Source organism: Macaca mulatta, chromosome 10 (assembly GCF_049350105.2).
Source record: "Macaca mulatta isolate MMU2019108-1 chromosome 10, T2T-MMU8v2.0, whole genome shotgun sequence".
Lineage (NCBI taxonomy): Eukaryota > Metazoa > Chordata > Mammalia > Primates > Cercopithecidae > Macaca > Macaca mulatta.
Window position 1 is genome coordinate 34,282,010 of NC_133415.1, and position 20,296 is coordinate 34,302,305.

At 57.6% G+C, this 20,296-nt stretch overlaps 3 protein-coding genes and 1 long non-coding RNA gene across 38 annotated transcripts in view; 3 read left to right on the top strand and 1 right to left on the bottom strand.

Annotated features, from left to right (window-relative positions):
- MICAL3 (microtubule associated monooxygenase, calponin and LIM domain containing 3) overlaps positions 1-4,218 on the top strand; it is a 232,361-nt gene extending 228,143 nt beyond the window's left edge. For all 32 annotated transcript variants that reach the window (XM_077950755.1, XM_077950775.1, XM_077950777.1 and 29 more), the window contains 3 exons: positions 598-697; positions 828-901; positions 983-4,218. In XM_077950755.1, the coding sequence (XP_077806881.1) occupies positions 598-697; positions 828-901; positions 983-1,167 (359 nt within the window). In that variant the 3' untranslated portion in view covers positions 1,168-4,218. The remainder of the gene's footprint in view (positions 1-597; positions 698-827; positions 902-982) is intronic.
- Positions 3,315-4,218, top strand: LOC100430928 (uncharacterized). The gene has a single exon (XM_002798267.4). It carries the CDS (start codon positions 3,315-3,317, stop codon positions 3,900-3,902), a length of 588 nt encoding a protein of 195 aa, XP_002798313.1. The 3' UTR covers positions 3,903-4,218.
- A 13,753-nt stretch (positions 4,219-17,971) lies between these two features.
- Positions 17,972-18,973, bottom strand: LOC144331960 (uncharacterized). Its single transcript, XR_013399617.1, has 2 exons — positions 18,846-18,973; positions 17,972-18,323 (listed from the first exon to the last, which is right to left on the bottom strand). It is a non-coding gene; the product is annotated as an uncharacterized LOC144331960 (long non-coding RNA).
- A 14-nt stretch (positions 18,974-18,987) lies between these two features.
- The window catches only part of BID (BH3 interacting domain death agonist), an 82,591-nt gene continuing 81,282 nt past the window's right edge, over positions 18,988-20,296 (top strand). For 3 of the 4 annotated variants that reach the window (XM_077950978.1, XM_028828004.2, XM_015149676.3), the window contains exon 1: positions 18,988-19,078. Coding sequence is in view for 1 of the 4 variants with exons in the window: in XM_015149675.3 (XP_015005161.3) it covers positions 19,794-19,870 (77 nt within the window). In the remaining 3 variants the exon portion in view is untranslated. Of the gene's footprint in view, positions 19,079-19,341; positions 19,871-20,296 lie in introns of those variants that run through there. The other variant, XM_015149675.3, reaches the window with a different exon arrangement.

Genomic DNA, 20,296 nt, shown 5'->3' on the forward strand with positions numbered 1-20,296 from the left:
CTACGTGGACCACGAGGGATCCCGCGGGAGGCATCCGGAAGCTTGATAGGCCACAAGTTAAGGGTTGGTTTCTTCTCTGCCTGGTCAGGAGGCAAACAAATGACAAGGCATCTATTCTGGTAGCCCCTGGAGAGGGGAGTGGCCCAAGAAAGAGCTGAGTTAATGAGCATGACCTGAGGGCAGGGTGCAGTTTACAAATTCACTTTGCATTGTTTCCGAGAGTGGTTTCCTCCAAGGAGACCTAGCACATGGCAAGTGCTAAATAAACATTGAGTGGGAAGAAAGAGGGAAAGCGACCGAAGTCATCCTAGGAGAGCACAGGGAGCAGGAGAGGCAGAAACCAGCCCCGGGGAGGGCAAGGTCCCCACTGGCGAGGTCGCTGACGGGGGAGCAGGGATGGCAGGACACGGGGAAGCGCAGGCCCCAGGGAGGGGGCGCCGGGGCGCCAGGGCTGCAGGCAAACCTTGGGCCTGGCTTGGGAGTGGAAGTTCCGGCAGCATCTTGCTCGGCCCTCTTTGCACATTTGCCCCGTGTGATTCCTGCGGGCCAGGGTGGGCACGGCACTCCCTGCACCCGACACGAATGTTCCCTCGGCAGGCATGGGCAAGAAGGACGACCCCAAGCTGATGCAGGAGTGGTTCAAGCTAGTGCAGGAGAAGAACGCCATGGTGCGCTACGAGTCGGAGCTGATGATCTTGTGAGTGGCCTTGGGTAGGGGGTGTCGGTGCCATGCTTGTCACAGCAGGCATGGAGGTCCTTCCGGATTTGGGGGTGAGGGGTGGTCCCCAGTCACTGTGGCTTATCTCCCTCCTGCCCTCCCTCCTCAGTGCCCGGGAGCTGGAGCTGGAAGACCGGCAGAGCCGACTGCAGCAGGAGCTCCGGGAACGCATGGCAGTGGAAGGTGAGTGGGGTGAGGCACCCATGGAGCCCAGGGTGGGTGCCACCTCCAGGCCCCTCACCTCATGCCTTCTTCTCCTTCAAGATCACCTTAAGACTGAGGAGGAGCTGTCTGAAGAGAAGCAGATTCTCAATGAGATGCTGGAGGTGGTGGAGCAGAGAGACTCACTGGTGGCGCTGCTGGAGGAGCAGCGGCTCCGGGAGAGAGAGGAGGACAAGGACCTGGAGGCTGCCATGCTGTCCAAGGGCTTCAGCCTTAACTGGTCCTGAGCTCACACCCAACGCTCCATTTTCTGTTGGCATCCGCCTGGCCGGGTAGTGGCCTCCAAACCTCCTGGAGCCGCGATCTGAGGAGGCCTGGCACCTCCTTGGAGTTTACGCTCAGATGCCCGTGTGCTGCTTGGAAAGTGGTCGAGTCCCGCGTGCAGTGGGGAGCCCCAGGGGACAGTGGTTATCTGAGATGGCGCCACCTCCTGGGAGGAGGCCCACCTGGACCTGCCGCTCAGAGGAGGAGCACGGTGCGTATGGCATGACGCAGGGGACCACCCCGCACGCCCCCTGAGGATGTGCCGCCTGTGCCCCTTTCTTCCACTGGCACATTTGGTAAGAGAGGGAAGCTGCTCCCGTCAGAACCACAGTGCGCCGCCACAGCCTGCGAGGGGCACTGTCTTCTTCATGCTCCCTGGAGCACCACCAAAGAGACGTACACAGTACCCCACGAAAGCAGGGTGCGATTGAGACCCGGGATGGGGAGGTGTCCAGTCATGCCCACCCCAGCATCACAGGAGACATGGAGGTGTGGGCAGGCTCCGGAATTGATTATGCAAATTAGGAGGACGCAGGCGGGATCCACTCTCCCGCCGAACACCACACACTGGACCCTAAGTGGCCAAATGCCGGGGCCTCTCACTGGCTGCGGCCTGAGGCCTGTGGGTTGCTGCATTTTGCTTGTAGTTCACCACCATTTTGACACTGGAAAATGCTGACTTTGGGGGACAGGATGAGGCCCTACATTCTGCGCCCCCAGTTGGCAGACAGGCATTGTCCCTGTTCCACATCGATGTCGGGGCAGGAGGTGGCCTCTTCCTCCGTGTCTTTCCTGTGTTTGCACATTGAAATGAAGCTGACAACCTGGCAGGACGCTCAGCCGCTTCAAACCCTTTTTGTCAATTAACTTATTTTTTTAATACTTGAAAAGAAGTAACTTGGTTTGTATATCTTTACTAGAGACACTGATCACTTGATGCCCGGGTGCGGGAGCCACAGCGGCGTCTGCTGTGTCCCACGCAGCCTGGTCCGGGGCTGCCCGGCGCTCGCCACGTGCATCTATTTATTAGCCTTTCTCTTCGTATCACTGGCCTGGCTGGCATCAGGGAGCTGCCCAGGACCCCCGTTGGGTCCTGCTCACAGCTTTCTGTCCCCTCCTGCACCTGGTGCCTGCCTCACCCTGGTCTGGACCGCTCACGTGATGAGGGGGCATCTCCGTTCTGTTTTGGACCAAGCTAACAGCAGAGCTGCCACTCTCACCCTCCCGATGAGAATTCTGGCTCTGCAGAACTCACCCTTCTCTCAGTTTGGGTGCCAGGGCATCACCTTCCTCCACACGTGTGTTAAAGAAGGTTTCAGGATGGGCCCTCGTCCACACTGGCCGAGAGGGTGCAGGGTGGGACCCTGGAATCATGGCTGGTAAAGTCCCTCCTCCCAGCCTAAGATTCACCCAGACGGAAACGCGAGAGCTGTAGTGGATGCTGGGATGCAGGCTGGCCTCTCTCGAGCAGATAAGAGACTCCTGCCCTCCCTCCCTCCCAAGGGCGACGAGCACCTGCCTTGTGCCGGATCTTCATGGGGCCATAAAGGGTGGCAAGCCCCAAATCACTAGCTCCTATAGCCAAACCGTTCCTTTCTCATGGTTCTGCACCAGCCTGGCTGTGTACAGCTCATCAAGCCACTGAGCTAATCGGGGGTAGGGTGCTTGTCCATCAAAGCAGTTAGCACATAGTCCAGCCAGGAGCCCCCCGGGCTAGACCCACCTGCCCCTCGGGGTGCTCCAGCCGCCTGCCGCCTCCCTGGGCTGGGGCCAGCTGGGAGCAGAGGCCTGGCGCCTCCAAGGCATCCCATAGCGGAGCAGGCCGAGGGGCCGTGCTGACCTTGGGCTTTCCATGGGAACCACACTGTGCCTCAACTTGAACATTCATCCCAACTGCAGAGGAGCAAAGAACCTGTGTCATTCCTGTCCGGAAGCTGCCATCTCTCTCCCATGCACATCCAGGAAGTACGCTGCTAGTGGCCGCCATAGCTCTGATTCTCCTCCACCTGCTCTCACGTGAGGCAAAGGTCTCCTTTTCTCTTTACTTAAAAAAGGGGAGAGGAGGGTTCCTAGATTCCATCTTCAAACCCCAGTCTTCCCATAAAATTGGATGTGGGAAAAGACCTTCACTGCGGTGTGGCCTGTCCCAGACCTCTCCTATCGAAGGCCACAAAACCAGTCCAGGCCCGGCAGAGCCGCCTTTGGCCCTTGTAGCTCCTGCTGGCCCCACAACGGGGAAGCAGTTTGCAAAGTGGCTCGGAAGGAGTGTGGCCTAGGAATCTGCTACAAGTGGCCGGGTGTAGCAGGAGAGCCCAGCGTCCCCTCCTGGTCCCAGTCAGCCTTAACACTGTGGCATCCTCCGCAGCACACACAGTGGCCTGCAGTCTGGAAAGCGGACCCGAGCCTTTGCAGAGAGGCACCATGGAGCCGCAGGCCCGCACAGCAGCCCCAGCCTCCCACTCCTGACTGTGAGGACATCGGTTCTAGGAGAGCACTTTCTTTAAAGCTCCCATTTTGTAACCACTCGTTTGCAGTTGACTTGAGTACTCTGGTGACTTGCTGCGTGAAGCGATCTCCAGGCAGGTTTTCTTCCCAAGAGTTAAGTCTTCCCTTGAAGGCAGGGAAGCAGGATGGATACACATGTATCATACACATAAAGTACCAGGCGCAGGAGCAGCCCAAACTCGAGGCTGACTAAACTGGAGGCTGCACTGTGGAGGTCTGCATGCAGCCTCCCTGGAGGGCAGGGAGGGGGCGCCCCCGCCCCTGGGCTTCAGGGTGCCACTCCCCGTGGGCTTCCAGGCCTGCCCAGGTGATGCCTTCAGGCCTTTGCCCCTGGCGGCCATCCTCAGGCCAATTTTGACCAGCAATGATAGACTCTTCTTAACCCTTTCAAAAAAATTTTTTCAGTGGGACAGGAAGGAGAGTTAAAAAACATTTTTTTAAAGGTGGTAACATCTGACCCATGAAGGGTATGGGTCTGTTTTACGCTAAATAAACGTTTTTCAAAGAAATAGTGTGTTTCTTATGTCATTGTACTGTATTTTTCAGGTGGATGGTGTAGGTGCAAAGTATTACACATCTAGCTTTTGCCTGGGTGTGTGCAAGACTGTTTAAAGAATGCATCTTGCCGGGCGCGGTGGCTCACGCCTGTAATCCCAGCACTTTGGGAGGCCGAGGCGGGTGGATCACAAGGTCAGGGGATCGAGACCATCCTGGCTAACACAGTGAAACCCCGTCTCTACTAAAAAATACAAAAAATTAGCCGGGCGTGGTGGCGGGCGCCTGTAGTCCCAGCTACTCGGGAGGCTGAGGCAGGAGAATGGCGTAAACCCGGGAGGTGGAGCTTGCAGTGAGCCGAGATCGCGCCACTGCACTCCAGCCTGGGCGACAGAGCGAGACTCCGTCTCAAAAAAAAAAAAAAAAAAAAAAAAAAAACCAACAAAAGAATGCATCTTTTTTTTTTTTTTTTTTTTTTTTTGAGATGGAGTCTCGCTCTGTCCCCCATGCTGGAGCATAGTGGCCGGATCTCAGCTCACTGCAAGCTCCGCCTCCCGGGTTTACGCCATTCTCCTGCCTCAGCCTCCCGAGTAGCTGGGACTACAGGCGCCCGCCACCTCGCCCGGCTAGTTTTTTGTATTTTTTTTTAGTAGAGACGGGGTTTCACCGTGTTAGCCAGGATGGTCTCGGCCTCCCAAAGTGCTGGGATTACAGGCTTGAGCCACCGCGCCCGGCATCTTTTTTTTTTTTAAGTTTGTGCTTTTTTTAGTCCTCCATAATATCCTGGCTCAGCCACCAACTGCTGTCACTTGAGTAAATGTCTTAGGCAGCCAAGTTGGAGAAGCAGCCACTCTTCACACAAAGCCCCAGTAGCCTCTGGAAGAGAAGTGGGCTCTTCAAATTGGAGATACTCCAAGTCAGGGCGATGCTGTGGTCCTGGCAGCCCTCCTTCCAGCCCTGCCTGGCTCTGTCCTGCAGCACAGCTGACCTGGGAGCCCATGGTATGCATGGGGTCTGCAGCACCCACGCCGAAACCTTTCAGATGTTTCAGCAATCCGGAGGTCACTCAGTAGGGTCCCTCCTCTTTAGCCTGAAAATTGTCCCCAGGAGATGACAGGGAGCAGGAGGCCAGCTCCTCTTTGTTCTAAGAAGCCTCCGAGTCACCTCCAGCTCTCTCTCTAACCGCTCCCTTGGTGTGTTGCATTGTTGGGAGCATGGCTGGCCCCTGACAATCCAGAGGCACCTTGCGGGGAGGGAAAGACCGCAGCGGCTGTGTGCACACCAGCCGCATCGCCCGCAGGCCGGCTGGAAGTCACGCGTGGAAGCTGGCTCCCAGTCCTTCCAGCTGCGTTCCCACCTATTCCAGAACAAAGGCCTGGCCAGGACACATGTGGGCATGTCGGGTAGAACAGAGGAGAGAAATGAATGAGCAGCTCAAAGTGCATATCCTGTGGCCCTAGAGGACATCCTGTGCGAAGAGAGCTGGGTCACTTGCCTGCTGGGAAAGGAAATGGGGCTTGGTAGTCACCTGACCCCCAGGCTCTCGTTCCTCAGAAGGGCTTGCTTGTCGGAGCTGCACCAGGCAGGCTTGAGCTGCAGTTCATGGCCACCTCAGGTAGCAGGAAGCGATAAGTGTTACTTTAGGGAGGACACCAGAAAGGAAGGCTGCTGGGCCAGGCCAGTGCCACTGTCAGAAGCACACGAAAAGGTCACACGCTGTGGCACACGCCTGTAATACCAGCACTTGGAGAGGCCGAGGCAGGCAGATCACCTGAGGTCAGGAGTTCAAGACCAGCCTTGCCAATATGACGAAACCCCGTCTTTACTAAAAATACAAAAATTAGCTGGGTGCGGTGGCACACGCCTGTTATCCCAGTTAGTGGGGAGCCTGAGGCAAGAGAATTGCTTGAACCTGGGAGGTGGAGGTTGCAGTGAGCCAAGATTGTGCCACTGCACCCTGGGCGACAGTGAGACTCTGTCAAAAAAAAAAAAAAAATGTATAGGCTTTATCATTTTTTAATTTTAAAAATTATTTTAAAACAACACATAAGATGCTCTTCTTTCATGAACCGCCACATCTAACAGCTCCAGTGTCCCTCCTGAACCCTGAATCCTCACACAGTCCCGTCTTAACAATCAGCCAAAAATGATGACGGGACAAGACGTGCCATTTTATTCCATTTTATAAGCTGGCCACACTGGCCCATGTACTAGACCCTCTCCACTTCGTGACCCCTGCTCGGATGACCCTCCCCAGTGATGCCCAGTGAGGAGGGTGAGAGGCCATACTACCCAAACACTGGTTGGGGACTGGAGCCACCTGCCACACAGCCCAGGAGCCTGTGAGACCAGGCCCATGGCCCCTTCAACAGCCTGTGGCTGCTCGGCTTCACCAGGAGCTTTTTCAGCAGCCCCCTTGTGTGCCCCCTGCCCCAAGCAAGGTCTTCCTGCAGCTGGGGCTTTGCTGGGGAACGTGGACTCCAGTTGCTGTGGGTAGGCCACGTGTGCTGCACCCACAGCCCCTTTTCTGCCCGCGTGGCCTCCAAGCCACAGAGGGCACATCCAGTACTGGAGCAGGCTGGGTTCCAGCCGTGGGGGCCAGGGCGGGGTGGCCCAGGACTAGGTGGACGGGGCTGAGGGCCTCCCTGCACAGTCAACACCTGGACTGTGGTGAGGCTGCCAGCACTGAGTGGTCCTCAAGCCAGGGGCAGCATCCTCCGGACCCGGTGGGTGCATGTGGAGCCACTTTGCGCAGCTGTGTGACACGAGACCGACTGCAGCTGCTGGTGTCTGCCCACCTGCAAGAGGGCGGCAGGGAGCACAAGTTAGGTGAGCACCAGCTCAGGGTCCTGGTGGGATATGTTCCTGTCTCTTCCCCCAGCGTAAGCCTGGTCACATCGCTCACCTGGCCGGTACCTCGAGTTCCTTCCACCAACTTGGGACTGGTGATCAACTTAGGATGAGGAAGCACATAGGAAGGCTGGAGGTTGTGGAGTCGGGGCCCATGCAGATGCATAGATGCCTCGTGATGAGAGAACCCTATGGCCGGGCGCAGTGGCTCAAGCCTGTAATCCCAGCACTTTAGGAGGCCGAGACGGGCGGATCACGAGGTCAGGAGATCGAGACCATCCTGGTTAACACGGTGAAACCCCTTCTCTACTAAAAAATACAAAAAACTAGCTGGGCAAGGTGGCGGGCGCCTGTAGTCCCAGCTACTTGGGAGGCTGAGGCAGGAGAATGGCGTGAACCCGGGAGGTGGAGCTTGCAGTGAGCTGAGATCTGGCCACTGCACTCCAGCCTGGGCGACAGAGCTAGACTCTGTCTCAAAAAAAAAAAAAAAGAGAGAGAACCCTAGGAGGACTCGGGAGGCAGCCCCCTGCAGCTCCAGGCCAGCCCCCCTGTTTCACGAACTTGCTGGGCCCCTGTGGAGTCAGTGTTCCCAGAGTGTTCGGCCAGCCCTGTTGCCCCCAGCCACCCCTCCATCCAGGCAGCAGGTCAGAGCTGCTGTCCCAGCAGCTGCTCCAGGGACAGGCCATGGGTCCCTGAGTCTTCACAGGGCCATCATCAAGGATGAGGATTTGTCCAGATGGATGCTGGAGTGTCAGCGCTGAGGGACTGCTCAACCCACAGGCGCCAGGTCCAGCAGGCGAGAGGAGCCTCTCAGTGGCCAGCCCCCATGAGTGTCCTCTCCTGCCTTTTCCTTTTTTTTTTTTTTTTTTTTTGAGACAGAGTTTTGATCTTGTTGCCCAGGTTGGAGTGTAATGGCGCGATCTCGGCTCACCACAACCTCCACTTCCCGGGTTCAAGTGATTCTCCTGCCTCAGCCCCCTGAGTAGCTGAGATTACAGGCATGAGCCACCATGCCCGGCTGATTTTGTATTTTCAGTAGAGGGGAGGTTTATCCACGTTGGTCAGGCTGGTCTTGAACTCCCGACCTCAGGTGATCCGCCCACCTCAGCCTCCCAGAGTGCTAGGACTATGGGCATGAGCCACTGCACCCGGCCCAAACCTGCCTCTCTAGCCCCTGGTTGTCTCCCCAGAAAACTGGCTGCCAGGTCTTTCTTGGGAGAAAAGGAGAAAGAGGCACCTGGCAGCCAGCAGCTCCCCTTCCCTGGAGGGTCTTACTTCTTTTACAAATGTTTTTAGAGGCCTGGCGCGGTGGCTCACACCTATAATCCCAGCACTTTGGGAGGCCGAGGCAGGTGGATCATGAGGTCAGGTGATCGAGGCCATCCTGGCTAACACAGTGAAACCCCATCTCTACTAAAAAATACAAAAAAAATTAGCCGGGCGTGGTGGCGGGCGCCTGTAGTCCCAGCTACTCAGGAGGCTGAGGCAGGAGAATGGCGTGAACCCGGGAGGCGGAGCTTGCAGTGAGCGACAGAGAGACTCCGCCTCAAAAAAGAAAAATGTTTTTAGAGAATGAAATACCTTTCAAAAATGTATCTCGGACCAAACTTGTTCCCTCGGGGGGCTGGGATGTGCCCACGACCAGGGCTCTGGGACGCCTCCTGCCCAGAGGGCTCTGGGACGCCTTCCGCCCGGCGGCCCAGCATAGGGACCACCTGCCCAGTCAGGCCACTTCAGCTGGCAGCTCCTGCGGGTCCCGGCTCCTCCACGGCCAGTCATTCCCGACCGCCCCCGCCCTCTGTGTCTGTAGCTACTGAGTTGCCGCTGCTGGCTGGTAAGAGAATTCTTCCTGTCCTTCCCCTGGTGTGGCCATGTATTTTGACAAGAAAAGACAAGCAGGAAAATTGTCTTTTTCCCCAAGCTTCTTGCCCACGTCAAGGACAGGCCTGCTCCACCAGCATCTGCCAGTGCTTTTTTTTTTTTTGAGACGGAGTCTCGCTCTGTCGCCCAGGCTGGAGTGCAGTGGCCGGATCTCAGCTCACTGCAAGCTCCGCCTCCCGGGTTTACGCCATTCTCCTGCCTCAGCCTCCCGAGCAGCTGGGACTACAGGCGCACGCCACCTCGCCCGGCTAGTTTTTTGTATTTTTTAGTAGAGACGGGGTTTCACTGTGTTAGCCAGGATGGCTGCCAGTGCTGTTTCATCTTGGAGCGATCGCGTGCGGCTAATGGGAGGGGTCGCTGCTGTTGGAGAGGGTGGGATGGGAGGAGTCTCAGAATCAAGATGCAGGGCAGGATCAGGGATGGAAAATCAGAAACTCACTTATTTCAAGCCAGGATTGTGATAAGAAGGACTTCAGTGAACAGCCCTAGGGCGAGGCCCACAAGCAGAAGCAATCCGATGGCACCAAAGAGAGCACCAGCCCCCAGAACCCTGCAGAGCCCGGAGCGAGGGGGGAAGGCCTGCTGGCGTTCCCAGGCACGGGCATCCTATCCCTGGCCCCAGGGAGAGTGTCCTCTCTGCTCCCACCAGGTCAACGTTTGGAAGAGGGTGAAGAACTTCGTGCATGAGACAAGGGGCATGAGAACAAGGTCCACCCCCAGCCTCCTCCCCCCAGCACCGTCCTCTCCTCCTTCCTGGAGAGTTCTCCAAGGCCCTGGGGAGAACTAAAGCACAGTCACGCTCTTGGCAAGGCACTGTGGCAGCAGAGCACGTAGGCGTAAGCACGCGCAGTGGAGAGGAGATTCGGTGTAGAGAAAGAGATTAAGCAGGGCTAAGGCAGTTATAAACGTCATAATTTTGATGCATTTTCAGGTGCCAAAGAATCGCTCTTGGCTTTGAGAGCTGGATGGTGAGCTCGGCTGGGGCTGGGAGCCAATGGCACGTGTACTATTGAAGCTGGCTTTCCCATACAGGGCCTGGGGTGGCAGCACCCCACTCGGGGAAGTCCTCGGGGTGGATCCACCATTCAAAACTTTTGATCCAACGTTCAAAACTGAGATACAGGCTAAGGATCCCTAATGCAGGATTGCCTTTGAGCATCATGTCGGCAAAGATTCCAAAATGTGAAAAATTGAAACATCTCTGGTCCCAAGCATTCTAGATAAAGGGATACGCACCCACCTGCAGCCCCTCCTTTCTCCATCAGCATCTCTAAAGATGATCCCAAGAGCCTTCCTCCCTCTCTCCAGGAAGATCCTTTACTGGAGGCCACATGCCTGTGAGAACCAAGCGCTAGACCAGACCTCTGCCTGGCTGGCTGATGCTGGACATGGCTCTCCAAGCCAGTTTCTACCTTTGAACCAGGAAAAGAACATCCATTTCTCTGCCCCGTAAACAGATCCTAGACGCTGTGAACTTTGGGTTTTGTGGGGTGCTGAGCCATCCCTCTGTGGCTGCCTGAGTTGGTCCCACACAGGCGTCCCTTCCCTGAAGGCTGATCCGGCCCTGCCCATGGCACGCGTGGGAGCAGCTCCTGCCCAGGCCAATGGCCGGAAACGCCACAGTGGCTCCTCTGGCTGGAGGAGGATGACACCTGGGCCTCATGCAGTTTGTAGGAAAGGAAGGATGCCACGGGGTCAGATCGCATGTGGGGGAGATTTGGTACAGAAACTAACACAGGAATTAAGGTGGCAGAAACGTCATGTAAGGTGAGGCGTGTGTCTCCTGGCCTCTCATCTATGTCAGGTCTGAACTTCGCATAGCATGAGGCTGCAGTGCTGAGACTCAGCCCCTCCCCGGGGGGCTCACAGCCTACGCCACTCACTCTGCACGTGGCATTCTTGGTTTCTGCATCTTTTTTTTTTTTTTTTTTTTTTTTTTTTGAGACGGAGTCTTGCTCTGTCACCCAGGCTGGAGTGCAGTGGCCGGATCTCAGCTCACTGCAAGCTCCTCCTCTCGGGTTCACGTCATTCTCCTGCCTCAGCCTCCCGAGTAGCTGGGACTACAGGCACCCGCCACTTCGCCCGGCTAGTTTTTTGTATTTTTTAGTAGAGACGGGGTTTCACCGTATTAGCCAGGATGGTCTCGATCTCCTGACCTCATGATCCGCCCGTCTCGGCCTCCCAAAGTGCTGGGATTACAGGCGTGAGCCACCGCGCCCGGCCTGTTTCTGCATCTTTGAGCAGAATGCTAGACACATTGGTTTACCCTCTGCTCAATATCCCTTTAACAAATCACCATGCAAAACATTCCAGCCGGGTACAGCTCCCCCGACGCCGGGACCCCATACCGGGTCCTCCACTCCCTTCCCTCTGCCGGGTTTGATTTGACCAATATCCAGAGTTCACTTCAGAAAGGGCAGGGTGAGAGGAAGGATAGCATGGGGGTCCCTGGCCTGCGCCAACCCTGGGGCAGACGCCAGAGGGTCCAGCCCCCCCTGGGAAATCCTGCTTGCCCTGCCCCAGCACCCATTCTGAGCCACAGCCAGACTCTGGGAGGGCCGTGCTCAGAGTTTTCCAGCCCCTGGGCCTCAGGAGTGAGCCCTCCAAAAGTTGGTGGCGAGGGCTCACTAGCAGCTGAAGACTGTTGGCATTAGATAGAGCAGTCCCAGGGAAAAGGCTGCTTGAAGCAATATGGGAAACCCCAGACTGGTCTTTCTGCAAAAGCTGAGTCACGCCAGCCTCCCAGAGCTTCTGCGGGGCCACACCCGCCCCAGCACGGGGGCTGGGGAATCCCTGGGGTCTACTTGCTGCTCCGCTCGGTGGGTGGGACTGGTCTTCACCATGGCGGTGAACATGATTTGCACCCCCCTCCACCCCACCCTGCCCGGCTCTGGTCCTGCATCTTGCCATCTCTCCCTTCTCCTCCAGCAAGACTCCTGCCCTCACAACCCACCGGCCCTTTAAGTCCCAGCGCCTGGGAAAGGCACCTCCTGGGCAGGGAGCCACACAGCCAGGCACCACCAGCCAGGCCCTGCTCTAGGCTGTCAGGGCACAGAGCTGAGTCTAGGCAGAGAGGGGAGCTCTGTGGTCGGTGCTAACTTGGCCAGGAGCCACCAGCCCCTGTGCTGTAGCCATTTGATGTTGGCAGAGCCCTGGGCCATCCCTGCAGCCCCAGTTCCTGGGGTACTAACTGCAGGGAGGGCTCTGTGCCCCTGGCCTCCCTGCCACGCGATGGTGTGCGTTCACTCTGATTTTCCACCCCAGGTCTCAGGCAGGCATTGTCGCTTTCTGTCCCAGAGATGAGGGGAATAGGGTGGCCAGGAAGAAGGAAATCCTTCACTCCAGCAATCAGATTCCCACCAGTACTGGGGCGGGCTCCAGTTCAGGGACCAGGAGGCACCATGGAGCCCATGGGCTTGTTCCCAGGGGAGCAGAGGCCTTGTGCAGACCTCGCCTCCTGCGGTGTGGGGGGATGAGATGCCTGGAGGGGCAGGAGGAAGAAATGGCCCACTTGGTAACAGACATTACCGCGTGTCAGCCCTGGCCAGCAGGGGACAGACCAGCTCTGCCCCTGCCTCCCCAGCCCTGTCCTCAGGCCAGGAGGACACTGGCCCCTCCACCCCTCATTCCTTCTGCTTCCGAGAGCACCTGAGCTTCAGTGAGAGCACAGCGGCGTGGCCGGGGAACGAGCGGCACCTGGAGCGAGTCCACCATCAAGAAGAGCATGGAAGTGCCCGGGGCGGATGGTCGGAGTAGGGGCTTCAGGGCAGGGGGAGGCGGTGGGGGCAGCTGGCGGGGAGGGGTGAAGTTCCAAGGGTGCACTGAGAAGGGGGCTGGGGTGGAAGGGGAAAACAGCAGTGTGTGGCAGCCCCTCTGCTCTTATCTTTCTCCCCATGCCCCTTGGGAGCCACCATCCAGCCCCTGGCCTGAAGCACCCACAGGGAGTCCATCCACCCCACTCCCAGCAAATGGAGCTGCTAGGGGCCTCCGACCGCACTGCCTGCTAATCACAAGCCACGCTTCCTGAGCGCGTGCTGGGTGCCTAAGACCTCGCGTTTCACGTATTCACAGCCCGCCTCTGAGGAATGTACTATCATCTCCTTAATGACAGGACATCGGGGCCCAAGAAACTTGCTCTGGGGCCTCAGGAGAGGGGGAGCTGGCGGCCAGCTTTTCTGGGGGCAGCCCTTGCCAGTTACAGCCATGAAACTCGTCAGGGATAGAGCTGAGAAAACAAACTCTGAAGGCTGAGCTCTTAACCACCAAGCTAGAGGCCTCCCGCGGTCCTGTTGACCTCCGCCTGGGAGGCCGCCCAGACCCCCGTGCCCATGCTCCCTCTGCCCTCCAGATGCACAAATGCTTGTGGTCAGAACCACGCCCTGCTCTTCAGTGCACTAGTGTCCCTTGTAGAGTTCTCTGTCCTGACTTCTGCCCCATCACTTGGGAGTGAGTTCTGTGCACTGTCTCTCTGTCTTCACCCAGGGATGTGAAGGGCTGATGACTGCAGAGATGCTGGATGGGACAGCATCAGTCTCGGCACTCTTGGGAGGAGACCCTCAGAGGAAAGCCGGGACCCCGTCAGACTGAGCTAGCAATACACCAGGCCCGGAGCTCCCAGTCTGTTACTGCAGCGTGCCTGCAGAAAGCGTCTGCCATCAAGACGATGGTGGACATCTTCTTTCTCCAGGTGCTGCTGCTACTGCTTTGGAGCCCTGGGAACGCTGCAATCTCCTTCCACAGACAATGTGCTCTCCAGGTGCGTGGAGTGCCTCAGCCAACAGGCTCGGGCTGCAGCCACAGAGGCCACGTGCTCCAGGCACTGAGCCAGCAGTATGGGGGTCCGTCCCTTGCTCCTGCGACAGCATCCTTGGCCCTGAGCGGCTGTTGGTGTGGCAGCAGGGCCCTATCAGATCTGCTTCACAGCTGACCAGTTCTCCTTCCCTCTCTCCCCTCCCAGGGGTCCGATCCCCACTGTGACCTGAAGGCTGTCCCTGTCCAATCCCGCCCCTTCCTCTTGGGTATCACCTCCCACCCAGCTTTCTCTCAGCGTCTGCTTGCCTGAGGATGGAAACTGACACTCTGTCCTGTGCTGAGTAATACCAAGAGGAAACCCAGAGGACTTTTCTTTTTTGTTTGTTTGTTTTCATTTTAGAAACAGGGCCTCACTCTGTTGCCCAGGCTGGAGTGCACTGACAGGATCACAACTCAGCACAGCCTCAACCTCCCGAGGTCAAGTCATCCTCCCACCTCAGCCTCCTGAGGAGCTGGGACCACAGGCACACACCACCATGCCTGGCTAATTTTTTTATCTTTTTTTATTTTTTGTAGAGATGAACATCTCACTGAGTTGCCCAGGCTGGTCTTGAACTCCCGGTGGCCCAGTCTGGTCTTGAACTCCCAAAGGACTTTTGAACAAAAATGCCCAAACTCATTGTTCACCATGGAAATGCAAAACCAAAATAACACCGAGGTATCGTTTTATACTATTAGACCGGCAAAGCTTTGGAGGCTAGATCCTGCCCGGTGTCGGCGGGGATGCAGCAGGGTGGCCAGCAAGCCCTGCTGTGGGATTCAAGTGTACCGCCGGGAAGACCTCACCACAGGCCCAGCTTAGGCAGGAGCTCTGTCCCTACGGTTCGGTCCCCAGATCTCTCTCTAAGGAAACCCTCATTTAGGCTCAGAGCGCCATGTTTGAGGATATGAGAGTGGTTTGTCATGGCGACAAGTTGGAGGTCACTGGGATTCCATATTTTGGGAAGCAGGTGGGCGAAATGCAGGGCTGCCACAGTGGGGACCCCAGGGCACCGGAGCCACATGTGCAGCAACGTGGGGCGACCCAGGATGGAGCTGGGTGGAGAGAACGTGCCAGCTCACATCTCAGTTAAAACACGCACATGACAACAGCACACTCGCCCCTGAGACTGCACAGGAGCCAGTCCGTGGCGCGGAGGGAGCCAGCAGTGCTGTCTCATTCGCCTTCCGCAGTCCAGCTTCCAGCCCTGCGCTGTCCTCACACGAGAGTCCCTCAGGTGTGCGGAAACCTCGACTCTTCACACCCCGCCTTGGACACCTACAGCGCAAACAGGGACCCTCCCAGAGCTGTCCCCAAGCCCCTCCCCTGGCCTGTGTGTGGGTGTCTGAGTTGGTGGAGGCCAGCCCCAGGCTCTGCTTCCCTGTGAACCGGGGTCTGGGCCGAGTCTGACCTGGAGGCCCGGGGCCGGGGCCAGAGCCGGAGAGGTCACATCATTCCAGGAGTTCGGAAGGACCCAACAGCTCCCCTGAAGCTGGCTGTGACCTGGGCCTGTCAGAAGCAGCCTGAGAGGAGGGTCGCAAGTGACCCAGACCTGGGAAGGAGGGAAAGGTTTGAATTTTGCAAAACAAAACAAAAAAACAAAAAACCTTTGCCCTTTTCCCTTGACCATGGGGGGACAAGATGGGCGCGAGGCCTCCCGACCATGAGAGGAAGGCCACCTGGCGAAGCTGCAGTCCCAGCATTATCTGTATGTTAAATTGATGTTTTAAATCCGAGTTGCATATCCAGGTAATTGAAGAATAAATAACAAGCACGGGGGGCTGGTGATGGGCTGGGCCAGATTCTCTGCAACCCCCTTTCCAAACCTCTGGTTCCGTGAGGACCAAAAATGACCACCCCAGACTATTCCAGAAACAGCCTGGGGATTCTGAAAGTTTCCCAGAACACAGGCAGTGAAAGGGAGAGAAGCTCAGCCCTTCCGGTGGGGCCGGGTGGCTCAGAGCAGGAGGCAATGCAGATCCGGGGGCGCCACGGCCAAGTACCACAGACTGGAGGCTTGCACAGGAGAAGCGGATTTCCTCACGATTCTGAGCGGGAAGGCAGAGCTACATGCGCAGGCAGGGCTGGGCTCCCCGGACGCCTCTCTCCCTGGCTTGGAGACAATGTGTTGTTCTCCCCGGGCCCTTTCCTGTGCGGGTGCCCACGTCCCCATCAGGACACCAGTCAGATAGGAGCAGGGCCATCCAGTGACCTCACTTAACCTTAATCACCTCCGGAAAGTCCCTATCTCCAAGCACAGTCACGTTCTGAGGTCCTGGGGGTCAGGGCTTCAACTTACGAATTTTGAGAGCACTCAAGTCAGCCCATAACAGTGGACTTTGAAATAATCTTTTAGGAACTGGACTCCCCGAGAATGCTTTAGAAAATGCCAGCCTCGTTCTGTTGCAAAGGGGGAACTGAGGAAGAGGGGGCTGAGTTTTCACAGGGGGAGGAGCCCAGTGGCAGGAAGTGACAGTGAGAAACTGCAGCAAAAAGCAGAACCAAAGGCCAAAGGTGACTATGTGGTCGCCAGTTCGCCTTCCCCGTCAAACCTTTCTGGGTTTGGTGTTTCATTTTCATTTTCAAAAACACCATTCAGGCCAAATGCAGTGGTTCATGCCTATAATCCCAGCACTTTGGGAGGCCGAGGTGGGAGGATTGCTTGAGCCCAGGAGTTGAAGACCAGCCTGGGCAACACAGCAAGACCCTGTCTCAAAAAAAAAAAAAAAGGCCAGGTGCAGTGGCTCATACCTGTAGTCCCAGCACTCTGGGAGGCCGAGGCAGGCAGATCACCTGAGGTCAGGAGTTCGAGACCAGCCTGGCCAACATGGTGAAACCCCATCTCTACTAAAACTACAAAAATTAGCCAGTCATGTTGGTGGGTGCCTGTAATCTCTGCTATTCGGGAGGCTGAGGGTGAAGAATCACCTGAACCCAGGAGGCGGAGGTTGCAGTGAGCAGAAATCGTGCCATTGCACTCCAGCATGGGCGACAGAGCTAGACTCCGTCTTAAAAAAAAAAAAAAAAAAAAAACCCAGGCGTGGTTGTGCACGCCTGTAGTCCCAGATAATTGGGAGGCTGAGGCATGAGGATCACTCGAGCCTGGGAGGTCAAGGCTGCAGTGAGCTGTGATTGTACCACTGCACTCCAGTATGGGTGACAGAGCTAGATCCTGTTTTAAAAAAATAAAGTCATCATTCTGTCATGTATGTGTATATGGTTTCATGTGTTAATTAAGGTATAATTTTACATACAGTAAAACTCACCATTCTTAGTGCAGAGTTCTCACAAAAGTGTACAATTGTGTGGCATCCACCACAATCCCTACATAGAAGAATCCCATCATGCCCGGAATTTCCCTGGGCCCTTCCATAGCCCCCCAGTCCCTCACCCCCTGAATTGTTTTCTGACACCCCGCCACCCTTTCTTTTTGAAGTGGTTGTTTTGCAGGAAACATCACCTTCTCTCATTTTACAAATACTGCAGATAGATTTTGAAGCCCAAAGCATCATAGAGGCAGCAAATCAGGACAGGAAGGATTGAGGTGGGGGGACTCTACCCTGACTGTAAGAAGCACTTGAGAGACCTGCAAAAAGCAAACAGGAGAGGCAGAGACTGGGAGCGCCAGTTGGTACAGGTCCTGCCCTGCATGACAGGGCCAGTGGCCCCCACAGTGATTAGGATAAAATCCAACTGCTCACCCAGGCTGCTGGAGCCTCCCTGCCTTCAGGCCGCCCCACTGGCCCCTTGCCCACTGTGCCCCACTGTCCAAGCGCTCGCCTGCCCTGAGAGGGACCCCTGCAGCTTCCTGTGCCCAGGTGCACGTACCTCTCTTTTCCCATCTGGGCGCCTGCTGACTTTGCACCATGAATTTGAACACCACCCTGCAGATGACCTGGCCTCAGCCCATGAAGTTTCCCTTTCGTCCTCTGCAGGGCACCAGCCCCTAAGCCGTCTGACCGTTTCCCTGCTCACAGGATCTTCCATTTGCTTAACCCCGGAAGTGCGAAGCCTGAGTGAGGAGCGTGCAGGAAACAAGCCCCTGTCCTCGTGGAGGCTACATTCCGAGAGGGGAGGCAGGCAACACACACACAAACGACCCCATAGTATGTCATGCTGCGATGTCGGCTGTGGAGGAAAATGAAGTGAGGCCCGGGGAAAGCCAGAGGCCATGGGGAGGAGGAGCAGGGACGGGGCACAATTTGCTTAGAGCAGGGCAGGTCACGTCGGACTCTGCGGGCCACTGAAAGGAACTTGGCTTTTATTGGGAGGATGTTAAAGGGTGAGTGACATCCTCTGACCTTTTATAAAAGAAGCAAGAGTCTAGAGAGCCCAGGCAGAAGTGAGGGCAGCAGGTGGAGGCCCCACAGCAGGCTCAGGGAGTGAGCCCACGCCAGGGCGTGGAGCAACTGGAGGCTCCAACAGGGCTGGTGGGAGTGCCGAACGGTGTGCATCACCTTGGAAAGCAGGCAGTTTCTAATACCATGAAGCTCGTCCAGCCCTATGTTTCGCAGTTCCAGTCCTAGGTATCACACTCAAGAGAAGTGAAGACGCCCACAAATGGCTCTGCAGCAGCGCTGTCCGTGAGAGCTGCATCTGGGGATGCATGAATTGGCCTGTCATTCCAGCATTTTGGGAGGCCGGGGCGGGAGCATCGCTGGAGCCCGGAGTTCGAGACCAACCTGACGCCTCCAGAGGTGGAGACACCTCCCCCCCGCCACCCCCGCCTCCACCTCTACAAAAAACTGAAAAAGAAATTAGCTGGGTGTGGTGGTATGCGCCTGCAGTCCCAGCATTATCTATATGTTAAACTTCTGTTTTTAATCAGAGTTGCATATCCAAATAATTAAAGAATAACAAGCACAGAGACTAGTGAGGGGCTGGGCCAGATTCTCTACAACCCACATGGCTTCACCCATTTTCCAAACCCCTGGTTTCGTGAGGACCGAGAATGACCATCCCATACTATTCCAGAAACAGCCTGGGGATTCTGAATGTTTCCCGGAGAGTCATTAGGAATTATCCCAGCGGCGCTGGAGTTAAGTGGCTAACTTAAAGTTGGACGACACTGTCTGGAACAGTCGCGTAAGGGATAAGGGTGGAAACTCCGGTACTCACTGCGCTGCTGGCTCCCCGCCCCTCTCCACCGCCCCGCGCGGGCGCGGGCTCCCCGTGTCCCCGCAAGCCGCCGGGGGCGGGCCGGGGCGGGCCGGGGCGGGCCCAGGCGTGGGGGGCCGAAGGAGGAAGCGCGCGGGGCGCCATAAGGAGGAAGCGGGTATTCGGCGGTGTCCGCGCGCCTGGGAGACGCTGCCTCGGCCCGGACGCGCCCGCGCCTCCGCGGCTGGAGAGTGGTGAGTGCCCCCGCGCCCCTCCCGGGATACGCGCCGAGCCCCAGCCCGGGACCCCTGCCCGCCCGCCCGCCTGCCCCGGCGTGGAGCTCAGGGCCCGCCGCCCGCCCTGGGCCCGACCGCGGTGGGAGCCGGAGGAGGGGAAGAGGGGAGGAGGGGGTCAGAGCCTGGCCTCAGCACCGACCCGCGGACCGCGCCTCGCCCGCCTCCCCTCCGCCCGGGCGCCCTCCTCGGCGCGGCCTGCAGTGCTGAGGGTCGGGTCCGCCTCGGAGGCGGGGAAGGCTTTGTTGTGTCCTCTCCACGTGGCCTGGGGACTCAGGGGAGGGGTTCGGGGCGCGGGGAGGGTGGGGGAGGGGCCGAGGCCAGCCCCAGAGAGGAGAAAACCCGCGGGCCTGGCCGGGCGCAGGCCGCCCTTCCCTGCGGATCGGAACCGCCGCCCACACCGTGGTCTTTCCAGCACCGCAGACACCTGCCGGCTCCTCCGGAGCGGAGCTCAGGGCTGACCAAGCGCGGTCAGAGTGGCCGCCTACGGGCACTCGCCCGCGCCTTAGAGCGCTGGCAATGATGTGCAGAGCCTAGCTGCTGCTGCTGCTGCTGCTGCTGCTGGGATGCTGCTGAGTGGCTGAATGACCTCAGGGGACCCTGGGAGAGCCCTGAAGCCCTCAGCCACCAAGTGGCTGGGCTGGCAAGGGTTCATTCATTCATTCAACAAATACGAATGTGCAGCTTGTGCTGGGGTCATGATGGCTCTGGTGGGCAGCGAGGGGCCGGCCGGAGGAGCACAGTGCGGGCTCTGTAAGTGGGCTGAGGGCTGGGCCTTCTGGGGCTGGACCGGCCTTCACCTGCAGGCGGGGTTGGGGCAGGTGAGGAGCAGATGGACCCGCCCGGAGCTCTTCCACCTTCCCGTGTTTACACCTCCTTCCTGGAACCTTATCCACACCGCTCAGTCCTCGCTCTTACTGTGGGGGAGCTGCGGAGGATGTGGTTCTTCCACATTCCATTTCCACCCGCGCTGGGCAGGCTCTGAGATGGGGAGAGCTCTCCTGGGCCTGAATGTGTGCCGTCCTGGGGCCCTGCAGTCCCTTGGGAGTGATGACTGAGACCAGATTCCCTGAGCTGGGGTCTTAAGGGCTTGGGGAGCGCAGAGGGATCCTCTGGCATCAGGAGTTGAGGTAGACAGCTCCAGGGAGGCACTGCTGGGAGGAGGACCCTGGCCAAGCC